Below are 20,273 nucleotides of genomic sequence, written 5' to 3' on the forward strand. Positions count from 1 at the left end.
TTTTGATCAAACTCATAAGACAACTAAAGGTGCTGAAAGATAAATTTTTTTGAGATATTTAATATAGCAATCTAACACAGAGATTGAACACATGCGTATAAAAATGCATGCTTTTGCAACAATAATGTATCTATAATTCAGTCTGAACCAAGGTTCTAAATAGTGATTATAACATTATAGCTTTTAAGGTCCGAAAAAGCTATAGCTCAACTATAGCTAGCCATTTATAATCATTATAAAAAAAGTTGTTAATAACGTTATAGATTTCGAGATCCGAAAAAACTATAGTGCAGCTATTGCGTAGCTATACTTAGCTATTTAAAACTCTGGTCGGAACACATTCCTTTCAAGCCCTGCATTCAGTTAATTTTATCTTATATTTAAAAATTATTTTTCAGCATTTTTAACTGTCTCAACTCTCAAAGTATAAATTATAAGTACATGTCCAGAAAATAGATGCGAGATTGTGAAAACATTCAAATGAGGGACGTAATTGTTAATTATTGAAAAAAACGGGGATTGACAAATAAAAAGGTTCTCTTCTCTCACCTTAATTAACGACACATACTTCGCGGCTTCACGCTATCCTCAAACCTCTCTTCCAATCATCAATCAATCACATACACCTTTGCGGCTTTGCACTCGGAGAATCGAATCGGTGAAAGAAAACAAATCTGAAGAATCAGTCGGTCGCAGAGGCAAGAATCGGCTAACTCGGGCATAGGGTGAGTCTCTTCCGATTCAAGGTTCTTCTTCCTAAAACCAAGGCCACTCGGGTTTGGAAAATCGCCCAATAATCGGGTCGTGATCTGCCGCCGCTAGATTTCCCAAACCATTGTAGCAACGCAGCAATGGACTGACTATTGCTTGCTATGGTAGAAGGTCCCAAATTTAAGCAAGGTACTTGACGAACAATAGAATAGGGGTGGGGGTTTGGGGGGTGGGGGGGGTGGTAGGGACTGGGTCCCCGCTGGAAACCCTGTCGCTCCGTCTATGCTTCTTATCCGTCTTTGTTAAGTTTTAAGATCACTAGTCGCCTTTTTTTTTTTCGGTTTCCTGCTGAGATCCCTTGGTACCGATTCTGACTTTTTTTATTTTTATTTTTTTTTCTGGAAGGGGGATTATTTGCGAGTTTTCTCAAATTGATCGAATTAACTGATTGGGTTTAAGGTAGTTATTTGTTTGATTTGTAACACACTACTGAGATATTCATACTTGCTTATTTTTCTACGCTTGGAATATTTGTATCTGGGCTCAATTTTTTTGGTTGTTCTATGTTGAATTGTCAAAGGACTTCGAAGGAAATTCAAATCGATGTGATGTAGGCATCTGGGTTTGATATATATGAATTAATTTTTGTATATTTTTGCTCTTAAATATAGGAATCAAATTTGCTCAGGATCACAGTTAGTTTAATATATACTAATTTTTATAAATAAAAATTACAGTAAGATCTGTGAGCTGAATCAGAATAAGGAGATTACATTCTGGTGCAGATCATGATAGTAAATCCTGTTATCTAATTATCCGATTGAAGGTTTTCCTATTTTAACAATCTATTTGAGCAAGTAACCTTATATGATCAAATCTATATTTCTTGAATTTGGGATTGAAAACTTAACTAGGAGCTTTTGTTCTAGTATTTAATGTTGAACAGATTGTATCCTTCCTGTATTGCTTATGTTGGCTGTATTTTTTTATTTTTGTTTCTCACTCTTTCAAAATATATTTTTATCAAAGCTAATCTCCTGTAATAATTTTAAAAAATATCTTATTGTTGTTTTGTTGGTTGTATATGCCAGTATAGTAAATCATTACCTGAGCAAGTTCAAAAAATAGAACAGAGTGAGTCTATACTCTGTAACTAGAGTGAGTCATATAGAAAATGAAATTGAAAATTAATTTATAGTCTCTATACATGAATGTAAATGTTTTTTTTTTTTTTGGATTACATGGAAAAATACAGATGCTTGTTACATTTTAAAGGAAGCTGGTTGTACTTGTTGAGGCAATAAGGTTTCTAAATGGGCTGTTACTGTTATGCTCATGACTGGATGGTACTGGTTAAAGCGCAATCAGTAAACTGGAATTACTTGCCAGGCTGGGCTTCTCGACTGGTCACAGTAGGTGCACCAGTTGGTTCCAGCTTTGGCACAATATCAGTCACAGTAGGCACTATTTTAGTATGCTTGCATTTAATTTGTGCTATCTTTTTTTCCTATTTTCATATAACTCCACCATGCCTTACCAAAAGATAGTTCTTTGCTTAGCATATCTATGTTTGGAGTTCTTTTGTTAGTAGCGCTGGTTTTTAGAGCTGAAGTTGTTTCATTACTGGTTACTCGATCATTCAGTGTTAGGTTCATAGTTGGGGGTATTAGAACATAATTTTGGATGTTGGAAATAATATTAAATCTTCTCATTAGCAAATTTTTTTTTTAAGTTTTATTCTTCATCAATTTGTACATAAACTCTTAAATGAATTCTCTCTGATTTATTGTATAGTAATTCTAGTAATTCTTTCTGTAACTTTTTTTCCCCTGTTCTTTGCAGATTGATTACGAAGAAAACAGCTGGGATATTTTTTTGTTTTAAAAGTTCCATGCTTGCAAGATAAGTATTTGGCACAGTAGTTGGTACCATCTTCTGAATCGTGGCACAGGAAGTGTGAGACAATGGACAGGGCAGATACATCTGGCTTTGTCAGTGGTGGATGCTCGGGATTAATTTTCCATATCTACTTCCATTTTACCTATATTAGCTTTATAAAAAACTTCCTTTGTTTTGTGTAAAATTAAACCTGCACTGTCCCACCTCAAACTTCTTCCCGATATCATCAGTTCTATAACCTCTGTACCTGTTTTGCCAAATAATCCTAATGGATCTCAACATGGCTAATGTCATAATTCATGGACAAATGGGACCCACCGCTACAAACCGCAACGCGGATGGCTTCAGTGGTCCTGTATTGCACCTCAGTTCAGCATATGCACAAAACAGTAACCATATCCCTCAGGATGATAGCTGCCGACTGGTTCTCGGTTTGGGCCCCACGCCAAATCTCTATTCTTCTGATAATCACTTAGGTTCGTCAAGCAAAACTGGAGATTCAACTGTTCTTTTTGGGCAGCGTTTCTCAACACTCGACCCAGGTATACTGAAACTCGGCCTTCCCAAGCCCAGTGCAGAGACAAACCACCCTTCTGCTCACATTGAAAAATCTCATTGTTTCCCGATAGTTGACGAGGGTTCAACCTCTGCTAAGAGAAATTCTGGCGGGTACATGCCATCTCTTCTATTAGCCCCAAGACCAACAACCTCATGTTCCGAATTTAGTGGGGCCCCAGAAGAGTCCCAGGATCTTCAGCTCAGCCCAGAGCCCTCTGCCACATCTGACTGTTCACTGGGAACGACTTCTGAGATAATGTTTGGTGCCTCAGTTACGACCACTACCATGTCTACCGACAGCAAGACCCACCACCGCCACCCTAAGAAATGCCGGTTCAAGGGTTGTTCTAAAGGCGCGAGGGGTGCATCTGGTCTATGCATTGCTCATGGTGGGGGCCAACGGTGCCAGAAGCCAGGCTGCAATAAGGGAGCAGAGAGTCGAACAGCCTATTGCAAGGCACATGGTGGGGGCCGCCGATGTCTGCAGCTAGGATGCACGAAAAGTGCAGAGGGTAAAACTGACTATTGTATCGCCCATGGTGGGGGCCGCCGATGTGGTCACCAGGGCTGCAACAAGGCTGCAAGAGGAAGGTCTGGCTTATGCATCAGACATGGTGGCGGGAAACGATGTAAGATTGAAGGTTGCACCAGGAGTGCAGAGGGTCAGGCTGGTCTATGCATCTCCCATGGCGGTGGCCGCCGGTGCCAGTACCCTGATTGCCCCAAGGGAGCGCAAGGCAGCACCCTGTATTGTAAGGCACATGGTGGAGGCAAGCGTTGCATATTTGAAGGCTGTACGAAGGGTGCGGAAGGAAGTACTCCTCTGTGCAAGGGCCACGGCGGCGGCAAGCGGTGCCTTTTTGAAGGTGGTGGTGTTTGTCCTAAGAGCGTACATGGGGGCACAAACTTTTGTGTGGCACATGGTGGAGGCAAGCGGTGCAAAGTGGACGAGTGCACGAAGAGCGCACGTGGCCGCACAGACTTCTGTGTGAAGCATGGTGGTGGAAAACGGTGTAAGCATGAGGAGTGCACCAAGAGTGCGCAGGGCAGCACCGACTTCTGCAAGGCGCATGGTGGCGGTAAGAGGTGCACCTGGTCCACTGGGTGTGAGAAGTTTGCTAGGGGAAAGAGCGGACTGTGTGCAGCCCATGGCAGTCTCATGGCTGCCCAGATGGAACACAATACTGGTAAGGTCAAGAGCATGATCGCGCCAGGACTGTTCAGGGGGATTGTGTCTAGTTCGACAAGAGGGGGTAACAGTTTGGAGAACGAAACCTCGTATTCTGGCATGAGCACATTGTCAGATTGTGTGGAGTCTCCAGATGGCACGACTGGAAAGAAGCAGGTGCTCATACCGCCACAGGTATTGGTTCCACTCTCTATGAAGTCCTATTCTAGCAATTCTACGGCTGGGTTGGTAGGGCACGGGGGCAGAGAGGGTGCAGCACTTGTGGTTCCTGAAGGCAGGGTGCATGGTGGGGGCCTCATGTCTCTGTTTGGAGGGAACCTAAGGAATGCTGTTGACGGTGAGAATGTGGGAGAGCATTTATAGGTTGGTTTTGATTTGTCATTGGCTTGTGTATGTTGCAATGGGTGGTGGTGAAATTTATGGATTTGTCTATATGTGGTGCGGATCTATATTGAACAGTATGATTTGCAATTTAGGTTGGTTTTATACGTTTCAAAAGAAACTCGACATGTTTTGGCAAGTGAACTTGTTTAATATTGTAAGTTGCTTCCTTTATTATGTTAGTCATCGAACCTGGTAGGTGCTGAAGCTTGGGTTTTGTAACCTGTGAATAAGGGTTTAGTTCTAAATGATTCTTCTGTTCTGTCGTGCTATTATGCTGTTACTTTGATTTTTTTTGTATGTGTTATGTGCATTTAATAAAATCTGTAAATAGAACTCGTCGGAATTGAATGCACATTTTGAACTAATATTCTACCAGTAATTATGAGTGTATAATTAGTGGATATGTGGTTGCTTGCTGAATTTTATGTCAGGGCGGATATTTCCAAAGCTTTTAAGACTGTAAGTCCATTTTTTTTTTTTTTATATCAAAGATAGAACGGTAACATACAGTTGGAGTGGTGGGAGGAGTGTACTCCTAACAGATGTAAAGATGTAAAGAACCAATTTTCATTTAAAAATACACTTGGCAGCCTCTGCTAAGCATTTCTCAAAATAAAAAAAAATACAGTTAGAGTGAGCAAACTTGAGTGTTATGTGCATGGGGAGTGCTAGAAAATTGACACCCCTAGGCCATTGCTTCAATGATTCTATTAATACCGAACTCATTTCACTTTCGGGTATATTGAGCGTATAAATTGTTTATAAAAAGAATTTTATAAAATTCTCATTATATTATTGACTGGTGGCTGAGACTAAATTAGAAACGATTAAAAAGATACTAATATTCAATTTAACTTTATGGAATAGATTATTAAACAGTCAAATTTAAAAGTACGAAAATTAATAACTTAGAAATAAAAATGTAGGAACCCTAATAATTTTAATTTTTTAATTATTATATAATATTGATTGACATAAAAATTTTCAGTTCTTCATATCAATTATGTTATTTCGCAAATAAAATTATTACTTTCACAATTCAAGAACTTTATGTATTTCACAATTCAAGAACTTTATGTAGTTTTGAAAATATGACTTTCATTCTTTTCATAAATTAAAAATGTAAACGTTGTCTTTGAATTCCAAAACTCAGAATTTTAAAGATAACATTTAGAATTTTTATCTAATTATGAAGCTATTATTAATCTTTCAAGACTTAAATCAATATTACATGATTTATAGAAAATTTAATGTTATTAACGTTCGTTCATTACAAATCGTACTTCTAAATTTCTATGTTTTGAATTTTCATACTATTAAAATTTGAATTTTCTAGTTATCTATTTTCACATAACTTAATTTTAATATAATTAATTTTTTTAAAAGTCAAAGAAATACAATTTGATATCTCAATTTTGGAACTGGAAGCGATTATAACATATTTAAAATTAGAGAGGAGAACATTTAATGTTCTACTTTATTATATATAAAATACAAATATGAAGCTAAAATTTAAAACTATGAGATATTCAAGACTATGAAATATTTATCATGAAAATCGAAAAAGTAAGATTGTAAAATTATGAAAAAGAATGTACAAGTGTAGGGAAGGAAAAGCGAACGCGGATGGAAGAACAAAATATATCAATCATGAGAAAAATCGAACTCTAAATCTTAGAATAATCAAGGGTTTTGCCCTTTCTTTTCTCAATTTTTTTAAGAATATTTTACTTAATAAATACAAATTATTATTTTTGAATGATTCATAATCTTAAAAAAATAATAATTTCGTATTAAATAATAAAATAGTTTCAAAATTATAAAATTTAGTCCTTCAGCACAAATTTTATATAAAAATCTTGAAGACGGTTTAGATTTTAAAAGCAGAAATAAAAATGTGAGAGATCAGAGAAGCGACAACAATGAACAATGAGCATTTTAACCTCACTCAAAAAGAGAATCTTTGAGTTAATGCCTCTTGACGGTCTGATTTTAAACATAACTAATTCGGCCGTCCGATTTTAACCCAGGAGTTTTCAATATTAGTGCGGATCTAGTCCTCACTAATTTTAAAGTATATCGGATGGTTCAGATTCATTAACTCAAAAGATTCCCTTTTTTTTGAGTTGATGCAGAGGATGCGAATTCCTCATTTTGTGAAGTTTTCCGAACAAGAAGTCTAAAACCCTCCGTCCTCCGTCCTCTGCCCTTTTCCCTTCCAAAAAAGACAAAAGGCGATACGAATCGCTGCAAGCGACTATATCTCGAGCATTCCTTGTTCTCGGCCCCAAAACCCTACCTAGCTCTCTGATCTGAAGCTTTCGTCGAAGGTATACCTCAAAAAAAACCTTAGCTAACTTTTTCATAGAGAAGAATCACTGCTGTAGAGTCGATATTACCGAAATGTGGCTTCTATTTGTTTGGTTACAGTCTTTTTTCGATTTTCTTACTATTATTAAGCCCTCTATATATTAAAAAGGCGGGTGGAAGAAAAATCTGAGAAACCCTCAAAATATGTTTGTTTTGAACTATTTCCTTTCTCTATAAAATATCTCGTATTTTGTTTGCTTGTTTCCTTTTTGTCTCCTTGGAGACTCATCAACTAAAGTATTTGAGAAGATTTTGGTGGTAATTTGTTCTGTTCTTCGTTGTTGAGATTTGATTTGGTTGCTCGGATTAAATCTCTTGGGTATGGTTTTTGCTCTTAAGCTTTTGGTTTCCTTTTTTGAAATCTGAAATGACCTTTCTACTTGCTTGGGTCTCTCTCTCTTTTCCTTGTTTCTTTTATCCATTTCTGTCCTGATACTTGCTTTTAAGTCCGAAAACTTTTCGCCAGAGCGTAAATGTGAGATAGAAATCTATTTTGTTCATACCACCTGAAGTTGTGTGGCTGAAATCAATTTTCAGCCATAGAAATCTCTCTTGGAAATAATTTATTCTGTTTTTTCTTTTCTTGTACAAAACAGAAAATCACAAGTTGATATTTTTATTTTTTCCTTCTGCATGTGCAGATTAAAGATCCATTCTAAATGGTTGATGTTGCATCTACCTCTAAGGGCCCCACGGACATGGACCTTGATCTTGATCCTGTAGGATTAAAGATTAAAAAACTTGAGAAATTATCTAAGGAGGCGGCACATTCTTTCTTCAAGGAGTTTAGCCTTATCAACCACCAAATCACCTCTTACAATGACTTCGTAGGTCATGGTCTCCAAGACCTGTTTGATTCGTTGGGTGAGGTCAATGTAGAGCCAGGATATGATCCCTCCAAAAAAGGTGACTCAGCATGGAAACATGCGACCATCTCATTTGGCAAGGTTCGGCCAGAGAGGCCGACATGTTGGATCACCAAGGGAGATGAGCCTGAGTTGGTTAAGATGACACCGAGACATGCAAGGTTGCAAAGTATGACCTACTCTGCAGCACTCCTTGCCGAAGTGAGGATTCAGGTAGGAAGCAAAGATAACTAAATAGTGTTTTTGGCATTTTCAAATTAGACCAAATATTTTTCATTATGACCTTTCATTAGATGAGGATGATTTACTATGGTATTTTAATTAGGTGTGGACATTTCTCTGATGTCATGGTTTTCTTGCAAGTCCAAAATGAAACTGGTTGAAGTACATACTCTTTATTTCAAAGTTTCATGGATTGTCTTATGGTTGGGAAGCCTCCTTTTTAGATAGAAGTTCAGGGTAGTTTAGTCATTTGGTTGACCAAACCCATGGTTGATTGTTATGTCATATCTGTAGATATTAGTAGAAGAGGCTAGGATTAGTACTTTGTAGAGTGTTAAGAGAGATTAGTAATTTGATTTCAGAGTTCATTGGACTGTCTTATGGTTATGAAACCTCTCTTTTTTTTAGATATAAGTTCAGGGTAGTTTAGTCACTTGGTGGACCTAAAACTTGGTTTATTGCTATGTTATATCTGTAGATATTAGTAGAAGAGGCTAGGATTAGTACTTTGTAGAGTATGAAGAGATATTAACAATATCCATGTAATGTAAATTTTGGTCTGGAAGGGAACAAATCCTTCTGTATTCTATAAAATGCCAAAACTACCAGAATTACCACATAAACTATACCCATTCCTACATAATGATCTCAGTCATCCAGTTGATTCCTTCATGATTCATCCAATACTATGGCAAAATTGTTGGGTATTACTCAATGTTACACTAATATATTGGGTATAATGTACATAAGCTACAAAAGAAACAGAATTAACACCAGTAAGAAATTCTCTTATTTCAAAGGATGTTGCTCTTGTAGGTATATACACATGAGGAGAGCGACAAAGCAAAAACTGGGTCGTCATCTTCAGGGAAAGAGACATACATGGGGAGAAAGGTTTTGCATGATGAGACTAAGGAGATCATGATAGGTAGGCTTCCTGTCATGGTTCGCTCTGACCTTTGCTGGCTTGCCCCACGCGACAAAGGGGACTGCCTTTTTGATTCGGGTGGTTACTTCCTCATTAAAGGAATGGAAAAGGTACTTGTCTTATCACATTCCTGTTTCACTACTACTTTGGTCCTTTAATATTTAGTTAGTTTTTACCATGTCATGGTCATGACTGTGTGTGTTGGCTATGTATATCTTGTTTAAAATTTGATGTTTTCAAGTGTGTCCACTATGTAGTTTGTAATTTTGCTGAAGAATCTTTTTTCTCCCTTTCCTACTGAGGAACTCCGAATATGCTGTGACTGATTTGTCCCAACATATTAGTGTAACAGTGAGTAATACCCAATTGCCATGGCATTTACTCATCCAGTGAGTAATAGAGAGAAATACCAGTGAGTAATAATAGAGAGTAATACTCAATACCATGGCATTGGGGTATTACTCCCATTGTATTAGCCAAAAGCACTAAATTGGGTATTACTCATCCAGTCTCCTCTTCAAGTGTGTGCACTTAATTGAATGCTTTGAGTGACATTCATATTAAAGAAAAAGCTCATCTAGCATTACTCCATATGATTTTTTCTCTTTATCTGACCTTTGATGCTCTATGCAGACCTTCATTGCGCAAGAGCAGAGATGTCTGACACGAGTCTGGCTCACTAACACCCCTTCCTGGAACACCCAGTATATAACAGAATTTAAGAGAGCACGTATTTATTGCAAGCTTGCTGAGGCAGGAAAGGGAGAAGGGTTCAATGGAGGGAGATACATCACTGTGTCTTTCCTCTACGCAACTATTCCAGTCTGGATTATGTTCTTTGCTCTTGGCTTGACATCTGACAAGGAGGTGCTCGATGTCATAGGAATTGAGGAGTTAGATGCCTCCTTGGACAACATCATACTGGCAACAGTCAAGGAGGCCGGTGAACAGTGTGAGAATTTCAGGCAGGCTGACAATGCCAGAGAATATGTTGACGGCTTGGTAAAGAGCTCGAAGTTCCCACCTACTGAGTCATTTGATCAATATGTCGATAAATATCTTTTCAAAGGTATCCAGGGGATAAGAGAGAAGGCACTTTTCCTTGGATACATGGTCAAATGTTTGCTTCTCGGATTTGCAGGGAAGCGAAAATGCGACAACAAAGATGATTTCAGGTTGTATATGCAGTCAAATATTCATTGACAATATTTAATCCTTGAAATATAGCATTTACAGCCCTAAATCCATATAGAACGACCATTCTGCCTTTTAGATTCAAATTTGCTGACAACTTCTAAAAATGTCTAAAATTTAGACTGCATCTTTAAGCATGAACCAACATATTCAAAATCCAAAATTGCAAATTCAAAGAATTTCAGATAGGATTACAGGCTGCCCTAAAATTAAGTTCACTTCTGATCTGTAACAATATCAAGAGTCTTATATTGGTCTTCCTTCACATCTGTTTTCAGAAACAAGCGTCTGGACCGTGCGGGGGAGCTGATAGCTAGGGAGCTACGTGCTCACATATGGCATGCCGAGAGGCGAATGATGAAATCAATGCAGAGAGACTTGTATGGGGACCGCGAACTTCAGCTGGATGATTTTTCACGTTACTGGGACTCATCGATTGTGACGAACGGTCTCACCCGTGCATTCTCCACAGGTGCATGGTGCCACCCATACAAGAGAAAAGAGAGGTGCTCAGGTATTGTTGCCAATGTAAGAAGAACAAATCCATTGCAGATGATGGCAGACTTGAGAAAAACGCGCCAGCAGGTTGCTTATGCTGGGAAGGCTGGAGATGCCAGATACCCGTATGTTGCTTTCCTTTCTTTCCATTTGAAGTGATATGTGCTTCCGGAAGCAATTTAGCGAACCCCTATATATATATATATTTATATATAAGCTTGATGTCTCTTCGCTCATGCTTTTAGTAGGCAACATGAAGTATAACAATTGATTTCCTTGTATGAAAATACTGTAAAATAGTGGTAGGCAAGAATAAAAAATTTCTTATTACTAAAAATGGAAATTCAGCTTGTGGGTGAGATTAAGTTTAAAAAAAGCATGTTACTTCTGAAAACGGGAATATGCTTGCATTAATGGTGGGAAACCCAAGAAAAAAGAAAACCTGTTTTTTGCCGAAATGGAGAAAAGAGATACATGAATGGCAATCCTTAGCACTGGACCTCATTTTATTTGTAGGATATAAGATCAATAGTTCAAATGTTATTGAATCTTGATAGTTGTATAATTTCATGAAGTATATTTTATGAAGTCCAGTGTATAATCATTATTACTGATTTGAAGAAAGCTGATGTGCAGAAACCCATCTTATTGGGGAAAACTGTGCTTCATTTCCACTCCGGATGGTGAGAACTGTGGCCTTGTGAAAAATTTGGCCGTGACCGCCATCGTAAGCTCCAAGATTACATCTCCAATGGAGGAGCATTTGGTGTCTATTGGCATGGGAAAGTTAGATAGCATTTCCTTCACTGATGTTAACAAGTATGATAAAGTCTTCTTAAATGGAGATTGGATTGGTGTCTGCTCTGACCCAGCCGAGTTTGTCTCAAAGTTCAAATCAATGCGCCGTTCCAAAATTATCAATCCACAAGTTAGTATTGTGATCATTTTAACTTTTATATCTGGATGTAGTAGTATCTAAATATAAAAAAGTTTGTTTGATATGATAAAAGGGATTGATTTGCTAGTTCTGTACAGGTACTGGTAACTTGTTGGAACGAGTTGTAACTGGTACTTTGTCCTGATATGTGCACTTAAATTAGCAAGTGTGTTCTTTGCAGTTTTGGGACTGAAGAAAGTACACCTCTCTGTGGTTCAAAAATCATGACGTCAATTTCTTTTTTATTTTTGTGTCAATCTTGATGAAGATTTCTAATTGTCTCATATTTAATTAGGTTGAAATAAAAAGAGACCGGCACGAGAGAGAAGTGCGTATTTTCTCTGATGCGGGTAGAATTCTTCGCCCACTCCTCATAGTGGAGAACCTCGACAAAATTCGAGCTCCAAAGGCAGGTGGCAGTTTGTCATTCCAATCTCTTATGGATCAAGAAATTATTGAACTGATTGGCGTCGAAGAAGAAGAAGACATAAAATCAGCATGGGGAATTAAGTACCTATTTTCCAATGAAGATGGGAAATACTTGTACACACACGTTGAGTTTGACCAATCATTTTTACTTGGTCTGAGTTGCGGTATAATCCCTTTTGCAAACCACAACTTTTCAAGGAGGGTTCTATACCAGGCAGAGAAGCATTCTCAACAGGCTATTGGGTACTCCACAACTAACCCTAACATACGAGTTGACACACTGTCCCACCAGATGTACTACCCACAAAGGCCCCTCTTCAAGACCTTTCTTGCTGACTGTCTTGGACGACATGACCACTCGTCAGGCCGAAAGGATGATCTTATATGTCCTGAGTTTTTCAATGGCCAGAATGCAATTGTAGCTGTTAACGTGCACCAGGGGTACAACCAGGAAGATTCAATAGTGATGAACAAGGCATCCCTTGAGAGAGGGATGTTTCGTACTGAGCACCATAGGACATACAAAGCTGAATTAGATGACAAGGAGTTGAGCAAACGGCTCAGGACAAAGGACAACGTCAGTTTTGGTAAAACAGAAAGCAAAAGAGGACGGGTTGATAGTCTTGATGATGATGGCTTGCCATTTGTAGGCGCCAGCCTCCAGAGTGGTGATATTGTGATTGGGAAAGTGTCCGAGTCAGGAGAGGATCATAGTGTCAAACTGAGACATACTGAAAAGGGTATGGTTCAAAAGGTAGTGATGTCTTCAAACGATGATGGCAAAAACTTTGCATTTATCACACTCAGACAGGTATTTTTGAATGGTTGATAAATTCATTTTTTTTTAAAAATATTTTAATCTTCTAGTGGGGAAAATTTCAGAAGCTCATTTTTATAAATTGTAAGAAAGCTCTTTTCCTCTACAATTGGGTTTCATTTCTATCCTACCCCAACTTGTTTGGGACTAAAGGCCTTAGTTGTTGTTGTAAGAAATCTCTTTTCCACATTTGGCAAAAAGCTCAGTGATTTCTTTTGGAGTTCAAATTAACTCCTATTTGGTGAACAACTGAACATGCAACTGACAATTACAAGAATATGACAAGGGCATTCCTCATTTAGGGCTCTCAAGCATTAAATTAAAGAGAGCTTTCTACAACATATTTTTGGGCCTCTTTGTTTTCATTCCTTTTACTTTCTTTCTTCCTACTATCTTCTTTCTCTTAGGGCAGCTTAATAAAATGAAATGTGCTTGCTAATTTTATTTTTCAGGTTCGATCCCCATGCCTTGGAGACAAGTTCTCCAGCATGCATGGTCAGAAGGGTGTGGTTGGCTTTTTGGAGTCTCAGGAGAATTTCCCATTCACCAATCAAGGCATAGTTCCAGACATTGTGATAAACCCACATGCCTTCCCAACTCGTCAGACCCCTGGCCAGCTGCTGGAGGCTGCTCTGGGGAAGGGAATAGCGTTGGGTGGTCAAATGCGATATGCCACTCCATTCACCACTGCATCTGCTGAGGTCATCACTGAACAGCTACACAAGTGAGTGTTACCATTACCACCAAAGTGCTTTTAGTTACAATTTGGTGATGCAGACCTTTGTTTGCAAATTATTAGCAAAATGGATAGTTTGCATAACTGGATTCCATGCCTGGCCATTCATTGGACTATTTTTGGGATAACATGTTTCTTTTCTTTTAACATTCAGTGCTGGATTTTCGAGATGGGGGAGTGAGAGAGTGCTTAACGGGCGCACAGGAGAGATGATGGAGTCTCTCATATTCATTGGGCCCACATTCTACCAGCGGCTTATCCACATGGCCGAGGACAAGGTGAAGTTCCGCAATACTGGCCCTGTCCACCCGCTGACACGTCAGCCTGTGGCCGACCGCAAACGCTTCGGTGGTGTCAAGTTTGGGGAGATGGAGCGTGACTGTCTCCTGGCCCATGGTGCTGCTGCTAATCTCCATGAGAGGCTCTTCATGCTCAGTGACTTCTCCCAGATGCACATCTGCCAGACGTGCAAGAGAGCTGCTAATGTCCTCATAAGGCCAGTGAGTGGAGGGAAGAAGGTGCGCGGCCCATATTGTGGATTTTGTGAGTCGGCTGAAAATATTGTAAGGACCAATGTGCCATACGGAGCCAAGTTACTCTACCAGGAGCTCTTTAGTATGGGGATTTGTTTGAAGTTTGAGACTGAGGTTTGCTAGTTGTTTTTTCATTCCATCTTCATGATAACTCTGGCTGTTTCTAATTGTAAATAAATCTTACCTGTGGTTTTGGTCTTATGTGGGTTAGGGTCATGCTTGCTGCATCTGATCTCTTAACTTTTAGAATGGTCTGGAGTGTCCTGGATGGTCATGTTGGATGAAGTGTTTCAAAACCTTAGTTATGATGTTAACTACCCTTCATTGTTAGTGTTACCTACTTTGAATGGATCAGGTTACGGCGCCTAGCATGTATTAGCTGGTGGTCTTAGTTTTTTTTTTCTTCCTTTAAAAAAAGGGATTGTTATCATTACTTGCAATAGTTTTGGCTGATGAAAAATATCGCAAGTGGCTTAGTATATGATTTTCATATAATTAAGCCACTTGAGAGGATCTAGCCAAGTATTATTTTAAATCCTGCGTATGAACAAACACTCATTATGCTGTGTTTCCTCTTTTCGGCTGAGAGAAGCTCCCTAATACTTATCAAGCGCGTAGTTCGTCGCAGTTTTTTGATCTGCGAGACAGTATCTGAAAGTTATTGTACCTGCATAAAATCTGTGTTCACTGAACCTGGACAGATTTCCAAAATATAGCAGGGATGGAGCATCAACCTTTTTCCAAAATATAACAGGGATGGAGAATCAACCTTTTACATGTGGTCTCTATGTCAAACTGTGGTTGTGCAAATCATATCTCAATCCTCGTATCTAATGAAATTATGTCGGCCTACTAGAGAAAGCATTTGATATATATTTTTCTTTTGAGGAAAGAAAGCATTTGATATCATCCTTGTGTAATTGAGTACTCGTGTTATCATCGAATACTACGAAGATGAGCACCTTTAAGAATTTGTTTATTTACTGGATAATTATCTGCAACTTAAATGCGGGAACTAAAGAAAAGAAATTAATTTGCTCGGCAGCGGCTAGCACTACCATCTTTCTTTTTTGTTTAAACCCATGAGGATATTCATGTTCTAAAATTGTTTTTATATGGTGGTGTTGTTTTTGTTTTTTACATTGTAACCCAATTTGACAGCCACCGTCAAGAGTTCCAAAAAGAGGATATTCATGTACACAAAAAAACTTGCTCTTAAGTCGCATTTAGGGATGTAGTTACCTTGGTTGTAAATTAAACATATATTAATATTAGTACATTACAACTACCGATGCTAGGTTCTTATTGAAGGATGAAGTTAACATATGAACAAGGATCACAAGATGCCTTCTACGTACCATTGATTTACATAGGTGAGAAAAAAAGAAAAACTTGCAAAAATGCGATTCTCTTCTTCAATTAATGTAGTCTAGAATCATGGTCAGGTGCAGTTTAAGTTGCATCCTTTTCATTTCACGAGCAAACAAAAGAAATATACCCTCGCTTTAAAGAATTCTCTTTCATAGTCCCACGGTCCTATATATATATATATATATCATCACGCTAGAGTTACTCCTGATCAACACAAGGTGGCAAAGAAATAACTTCTTTCATAAGAAGGGAAGCAAGTTGTCCTCTGGAGTTCCCTTCAAGCACTTCATAAGGTGCCCTAAATGTTGTGCACGAGCCATTATGAAGTGTTTGGGGGAACTCTTGGTGGCACCCTGCATGTAGGTACCTAGTCTATGGATGAGTTTGATGCAGAAATAATTACATTGATTGTTCTCTTGAGTTCCCTTCAAGCACTTCACATTGATCAACACTGCAATTAGGTTGTGTGTGAAGTGTTTGGGGGAACTCTTGATGACAACTCGCACTTCTACAGATATATATACCACGGAGAAACAATCAGCTGGTTGTTCTTTGGAGTTCCCTTCAAGCACTTCACCTTAGCTTGTGTTGCATTCGTGCCAAGGTTGTAGTGAAGTGTTTGGGGGAACTCTGAATATCACTCAGCACTTCAGTAAATTTATAGGCCCCATGAAGAAACTACAAGCTGGGTGTACCCTGTGTTCCCTTCAATCAGTTCATTAAATTAAAGCCAAAAATCTTATACAGAGGCTATACTGAAGTGTTTGGGAGAACATTAGATGGGAATTCGGATCACCCGATATCGGACGTTTAATTACTAAATTCAGACAGTTTTTTAATTGTGGCACAAATCTCAAAAAAAGCCCCCCTATGTCTAAATATGCACTGAATTCCTATCGCTCGGCTAGGAGAATCTCAGCTTATTGGACCCGGCCCCATAGAGGATACAGACACCACTAGATGGCATACAATATCTCATAGATGTGGATATATGGTGCAATCATATGGGAAGAAATGACCAGTTTGGTGTCCTCTCGAGTTCCCTTCAAGCAGTTCACCTTAGCTTGAAACGCATCCCATGTGTCTGATGTTGTTGCAAGTGTGTGGGGGGAACCATGGATATCACAATTTCAAAGATATTGCCATAGTTATTTCCCTGTGGTACTAATGAGATAATGGGAACTGTTAGGAGGAAATATAATGCAGATGACATCAATTAGTCTGAAATCGGGTATAATTGGGTGTTTTGGACCAAAGAAGTTGTCTGGGGTTCCTTGTAACCTTTCCTCCCATCTAAAATCAACTATCAATGAGGGCTCAATGACAGGTTTGGGAAAAACTAGGGTTGCAAATCTAAGTCTAATATAATAGGTGATTTCAATTTTTTTGACCTTTTAAATACTATCTAAATCCCTACATCATTATTTTATCATTCTGGCTTGCTAACCGTCCGGTTATGAGTTATATGTAAAGATATCAAGTTTACAATTACTAGTCATTTATTGTTCTCTGTCAGTATATTACCAATGGCGCCAATGCATGGTTGTAGTGAGAAGGGTTAACTATGTAGATCATCTTGAAATGCGAAAGCACAAATGCATCTTAGTTATTTGATAAATTAAATGAAATATAACACTATTGAGTATGTTTAGATATGTAAGAATGTTAAATCTATATAAAAATGATTCATTTGTATGCATGGTTTGAGTAATAGTATAATAGATGATTGTAATTAAGAGAGATTACAAGTGCTTGTAAGCGACAAAGAAGACAAAAAGAATCTGTGAGAATTGAATCATATTCAGATTTTTATATTTTTTATATACAAAAGACTTGTACTTTTCGCGAGGGTAAAAAATGACTTTTCGCGATGGAGTACCGTCATAAGCATGCTTTTTCTATTTGCGACGGTACTTTTCGCGACGGAGTACCGTCATAAATGCATTTTTTCTCTCGCGAAAAGTGTCTACCTTGTTGTTGTGATATTCTTCAATCAGTATCAGAACTAAAGATAAAAATGGAGCATAAATTATGCATGGTGAAAAAAAAGATGCAAAAGAAGAAGCGAGCAATAATTGTTAGAAATTAATAAACTTAATTTTAGTCAAATGTATTAGTTAATGATTGGAACTCTCTAGAATTATCATGAATGTATTAGAATTATCTAAACATGTTGTGGTCTTTTAGGTTGTCTTGAAAGATGAAAAACGTGTATAGAAAATAAAGAGGGTTAATGAGAGGATTAAATGTCATTTAGTATTTTTCTCAAAAAAATGTCATTTAGTGTTAGTGGAGTGTATAAAAAGTTCCCATGGGTCTATATAATGTGTAAGGAGCCTTTTGGATGTAAGAGAGTAAAAGATATTGATAATAGAAGTAAATTTTCTGCCATAGAGTGTTCTCTCTTTCACTACTAAAATATATTAAGTTTTGCCTCTATATTAAATCGATCCTATCAAATTAGTATTAGAGCCTAGTTGAAAATGGCAACTAGAAATCCAAATATCACCTTCCAATACCCAATTCTAACCAAAACCAACTATGATCAATGGTCGTTGCGAATGAAGGTCATTATTGGCGCTCATGGCTTGTGGAGCATTGTCGAAAACGGGATTGAACAGCCCGAATATGATAGTGCACTGACGGTAGCCGAGATGAATGCTTTACAAAAGAAAAGAAATGGAGATCAAACAGCGCTAAGTATTATCCATCAAGGGTTGGATGATGACATGTTTGAGAAGATTGCCAATGAGACGAGTTCTAAGGATGCATGGGAGATTCTTAGAAATCCAGCAGTTGGAGTAGACAAAGTGAAGAAGGTGCGGCTTCAAAATTTAAGAGCTAAGTTTGAGTCGCTTATGATGAAGGAGAGTGAGTCCGTTGGAGACTACTTTATTCAAGTAAAAGAAGGTAAAGAAAACAAGGTGCTAAAATTGAAGAAGACGTTGTACGGGTTGAAGCAAGCACCAAGAGCTTGGAATACCCGAATTAATACATATTTCAAGGAGCATGGATTTGTGCAATGTCCATACGAGCATGCGTTATATGTGAATGTACGAAAAAATGATATTTTATTTGTGGCCTTGTATGTTGATGATTTGATTTTTTCGAAAAATAATTTGGACATGATTGAGAAATTTAAAATGGAAATGATAAAGGAGTTTGAGATGACCGATTTGGGTCATATGTTATATTTTCTCGGGTTACAAGTGAAGCAAGATAAATCTAGAATTTTTGTGTCTCAAGAGGCATATGCTAAGTAGATTTTAATGAGGTTTAAAATGGATGATTGTAATCCCATTAGCACTCCAGTTGAGAGTGGCACAAACTTATCCCGATATGATGAAGGCAAGGCGGTATATGCAACTTTATATAGAAGTTTGGTGAAAAGTTTGCGTTACCTCACATGCACAAGACCGGATATAGCATATGGAATCGGCTTGGTGAGCTGATATATGGAGGAACCAAAAATGACGCATTGGAAAGCCATAAAATGAATTCTTCGTTACATTAAAGGTACACTATCTCATGGGTTATTTTATCGTTGTACTAATGAGTTTGATCTTGTTGGATATTCCGATAGTATTTGGTGTAGAGATGTGGATGATAGAAAGAGCACTTCGGGTTTTGTATTTTTCAATGGAAGCATGGCATTTACATGGCTCTCGAAGAAACAACCGATTGTTACTTTATCAACGTGTGAAGCGAAATATGTTCCTGCATCATCATGCGTATGTCATGCAATATGACTATGTAAATTATTGAAGGAGATGAATTTTAATCAAGAGAAGCCAACCAAAATTTGAGTGGATAACAAGTCGGCAATTGAATTGGCAAAGAATCCAGTGCATCATGAAAGAAGCAAGCACATTGATGTGCGTTTTCATTTCATACGAGAACATGTGAAGAATGGTGACGTGGAGATGACTCATTTGGCAAGTCGTGATCAAGCGACAGATATTTTCACAAAACCACTATCGGGCGAACTTTTCGAAAAATTCAAGAAATTGCTCGGAATGCAAGAAGGAAGATAATTAAGTTTAAGGAGGGATGTTAGAAATTAATAAACTTAATTTTAGTCAAATGTATTAGTTAATGGTTGAAACTTTCTAGAATTATCATGAATGTATTAGAATTATTTAGACATGTTGTGGTCTTCTAGGTTGTCTTGAAAGATGAAAACGTATATAGGAAATAGAGATGGTTAATGAGAGGATTAAATGTCATTTAGTGTTAGTAGAGTGTGTAGAAAGTTCCAATGAATGTATATAATGTGTAATGAGTCTTTTGAATGTAAGAGAGTAAGAGATATTGATAACAAAAATAAATTTTCTGCCATAAAGTGTTATCTCTTCCACTACTAAAATATATTAAGTTTTGCCTCTATATTAAATCGATCCTATTAATAACCCCATTGGAGTAACAAAAGATGAAAGAAAGTTGAGTGTTAAGCCATATAGAAAAAAAGAAAAGAAAAAAGGTGAAGAAGAAGAAGAATGTTACAGAATGAAAGGAAGTATAATTGATCCTAGATAATTCTCATGATCGATCAAATATCAAAATCCTAAACATTTCTCAGCCATAGCAATCAGCAATTAGATGTTAGAGACAATTACAGGAAGTAGTATAGT

At 37.7% G+C, this 20,273-nt stretch overlaps 2 protein-coding genes and 1 long non-coding RNA gene across 4 annotated transcripts; all 3 read left to right on the top strand.

Moving 5' to 3' along the window:
• The first annotated feature begins 555 nt into the window (after nt 1–555).
• LOC144574147 (uncharacterized) lies at nt 556–5,010 on the top strand. 2 transcript variants are annotated; one of them, XM_078324014.1, is made up of 2 exons: nt 556–725; nt 2,554–5,010. In XM_078324014.1, the coding sequence occupies exon 2, from the start codon at nt 2,879–2,881 to the stop codon at nt 4,718–4,720; it is 1,842 nt and encodes a 613-aa protein (XP_078180140.1). In that variant the 5' UTR covers nt 556–725; nt 2,554–2,878; the 3' UTR covers nt 4,721–5,010. The 2 variants fall into 2 exon arrangements, with proteins under 2 accessions (XP_078180140.1, XP_078180139.1); XM_078324013.1 differs by having other exon boundaries at nt 580–900.
• Nucleotides 5,011–6,884: 1,874 nt separating this feature from the next.
• Nucleotides 6,885–14,667, top strand: LOC144574146 (DNA-directed RNA polymerases IV and V subunit 2-like). Its single transcript, XM_078324012.1, has 9 exons — nt 6,885–7,071; nt 7,753–8,190; nt 9,016–9,237; nt 9,761–10,302; nt 10,600–10,944; nt 11,456–11,747; nt 12,052–12,996; nt 13,455–13,726; nt 13,893–14,667. The coding sequence occupies exons 2-9, from the start codon at nt 7,771–7,773 to the stop codon at nt 14,392–14,394; spliced, it is 3,540 nt and encodes a 1,179-aa protein (XP_078180138.1). The 5' UTR covers nt 6,885–7,071; nt 7,753–7,770; the 3' UTR covers nt 14,395–14,667.
• A 3,144-nt stretch (nt 14,668–17,811) lies between these two features.
• On the top strand, nt 17,812–19,947 carry LOC144573878 (uncharacterized). The gene is made up of 2 exons (XR_013518103.1): nt 17,812–17,890; nt 19,883–19,947. It is a non-coding gene; the product is annotated as an uncharacterized LOC144573878 (long non-coding RNA).
• The last annotated feature ends 326 nt before the right edge of the window (nt 19,948–20,273 follow it).

Source organism: Carex rostrata, chromosome 22 (genome assembly GCF_964058835.1).
Source record: "Carex rostrata chromosome 22, lpCarRost1.2, whole genome shotgun sequence".
NCBI lineage: Eukaryota > Viridiplantae > Streptophyta > Magnoliopsida > Poales > Cyperaceae > Carex > Carex rostrata.

Excerpts from the sequence above, each read along its gene's own strand:
- LOC144574147 (XM_078324014.1), top strand. The coding sequence starts at position 2,879 with ATGGATCTCAACATGGCTAATGTCATAATTCATGGACAAATGGGACCC.
- LOC144574146 (XM_078324012.1), top strand. The coding sequence starts at position 7,771 with ATGGTTGATGTTGCATCTACCTCTAAGGGCCCCACGGACATGGACCTT. Across the intron at positions 9,238-9,760 it reads TCATTAAAGGAATGGAAAAG|ACCTTCATTGCGCAAGAGCA; the intron begins GTACTTGTCTTA and ends TGCTCTATGCAG. Across the intron at positions 10,303-10,599 it reads GACAACAAAGATGATTTCAG|AAACAAGCGTCTGGACCGTG; the intron begins GTTGTATATGCA and ends ATCTGTTTTCAG.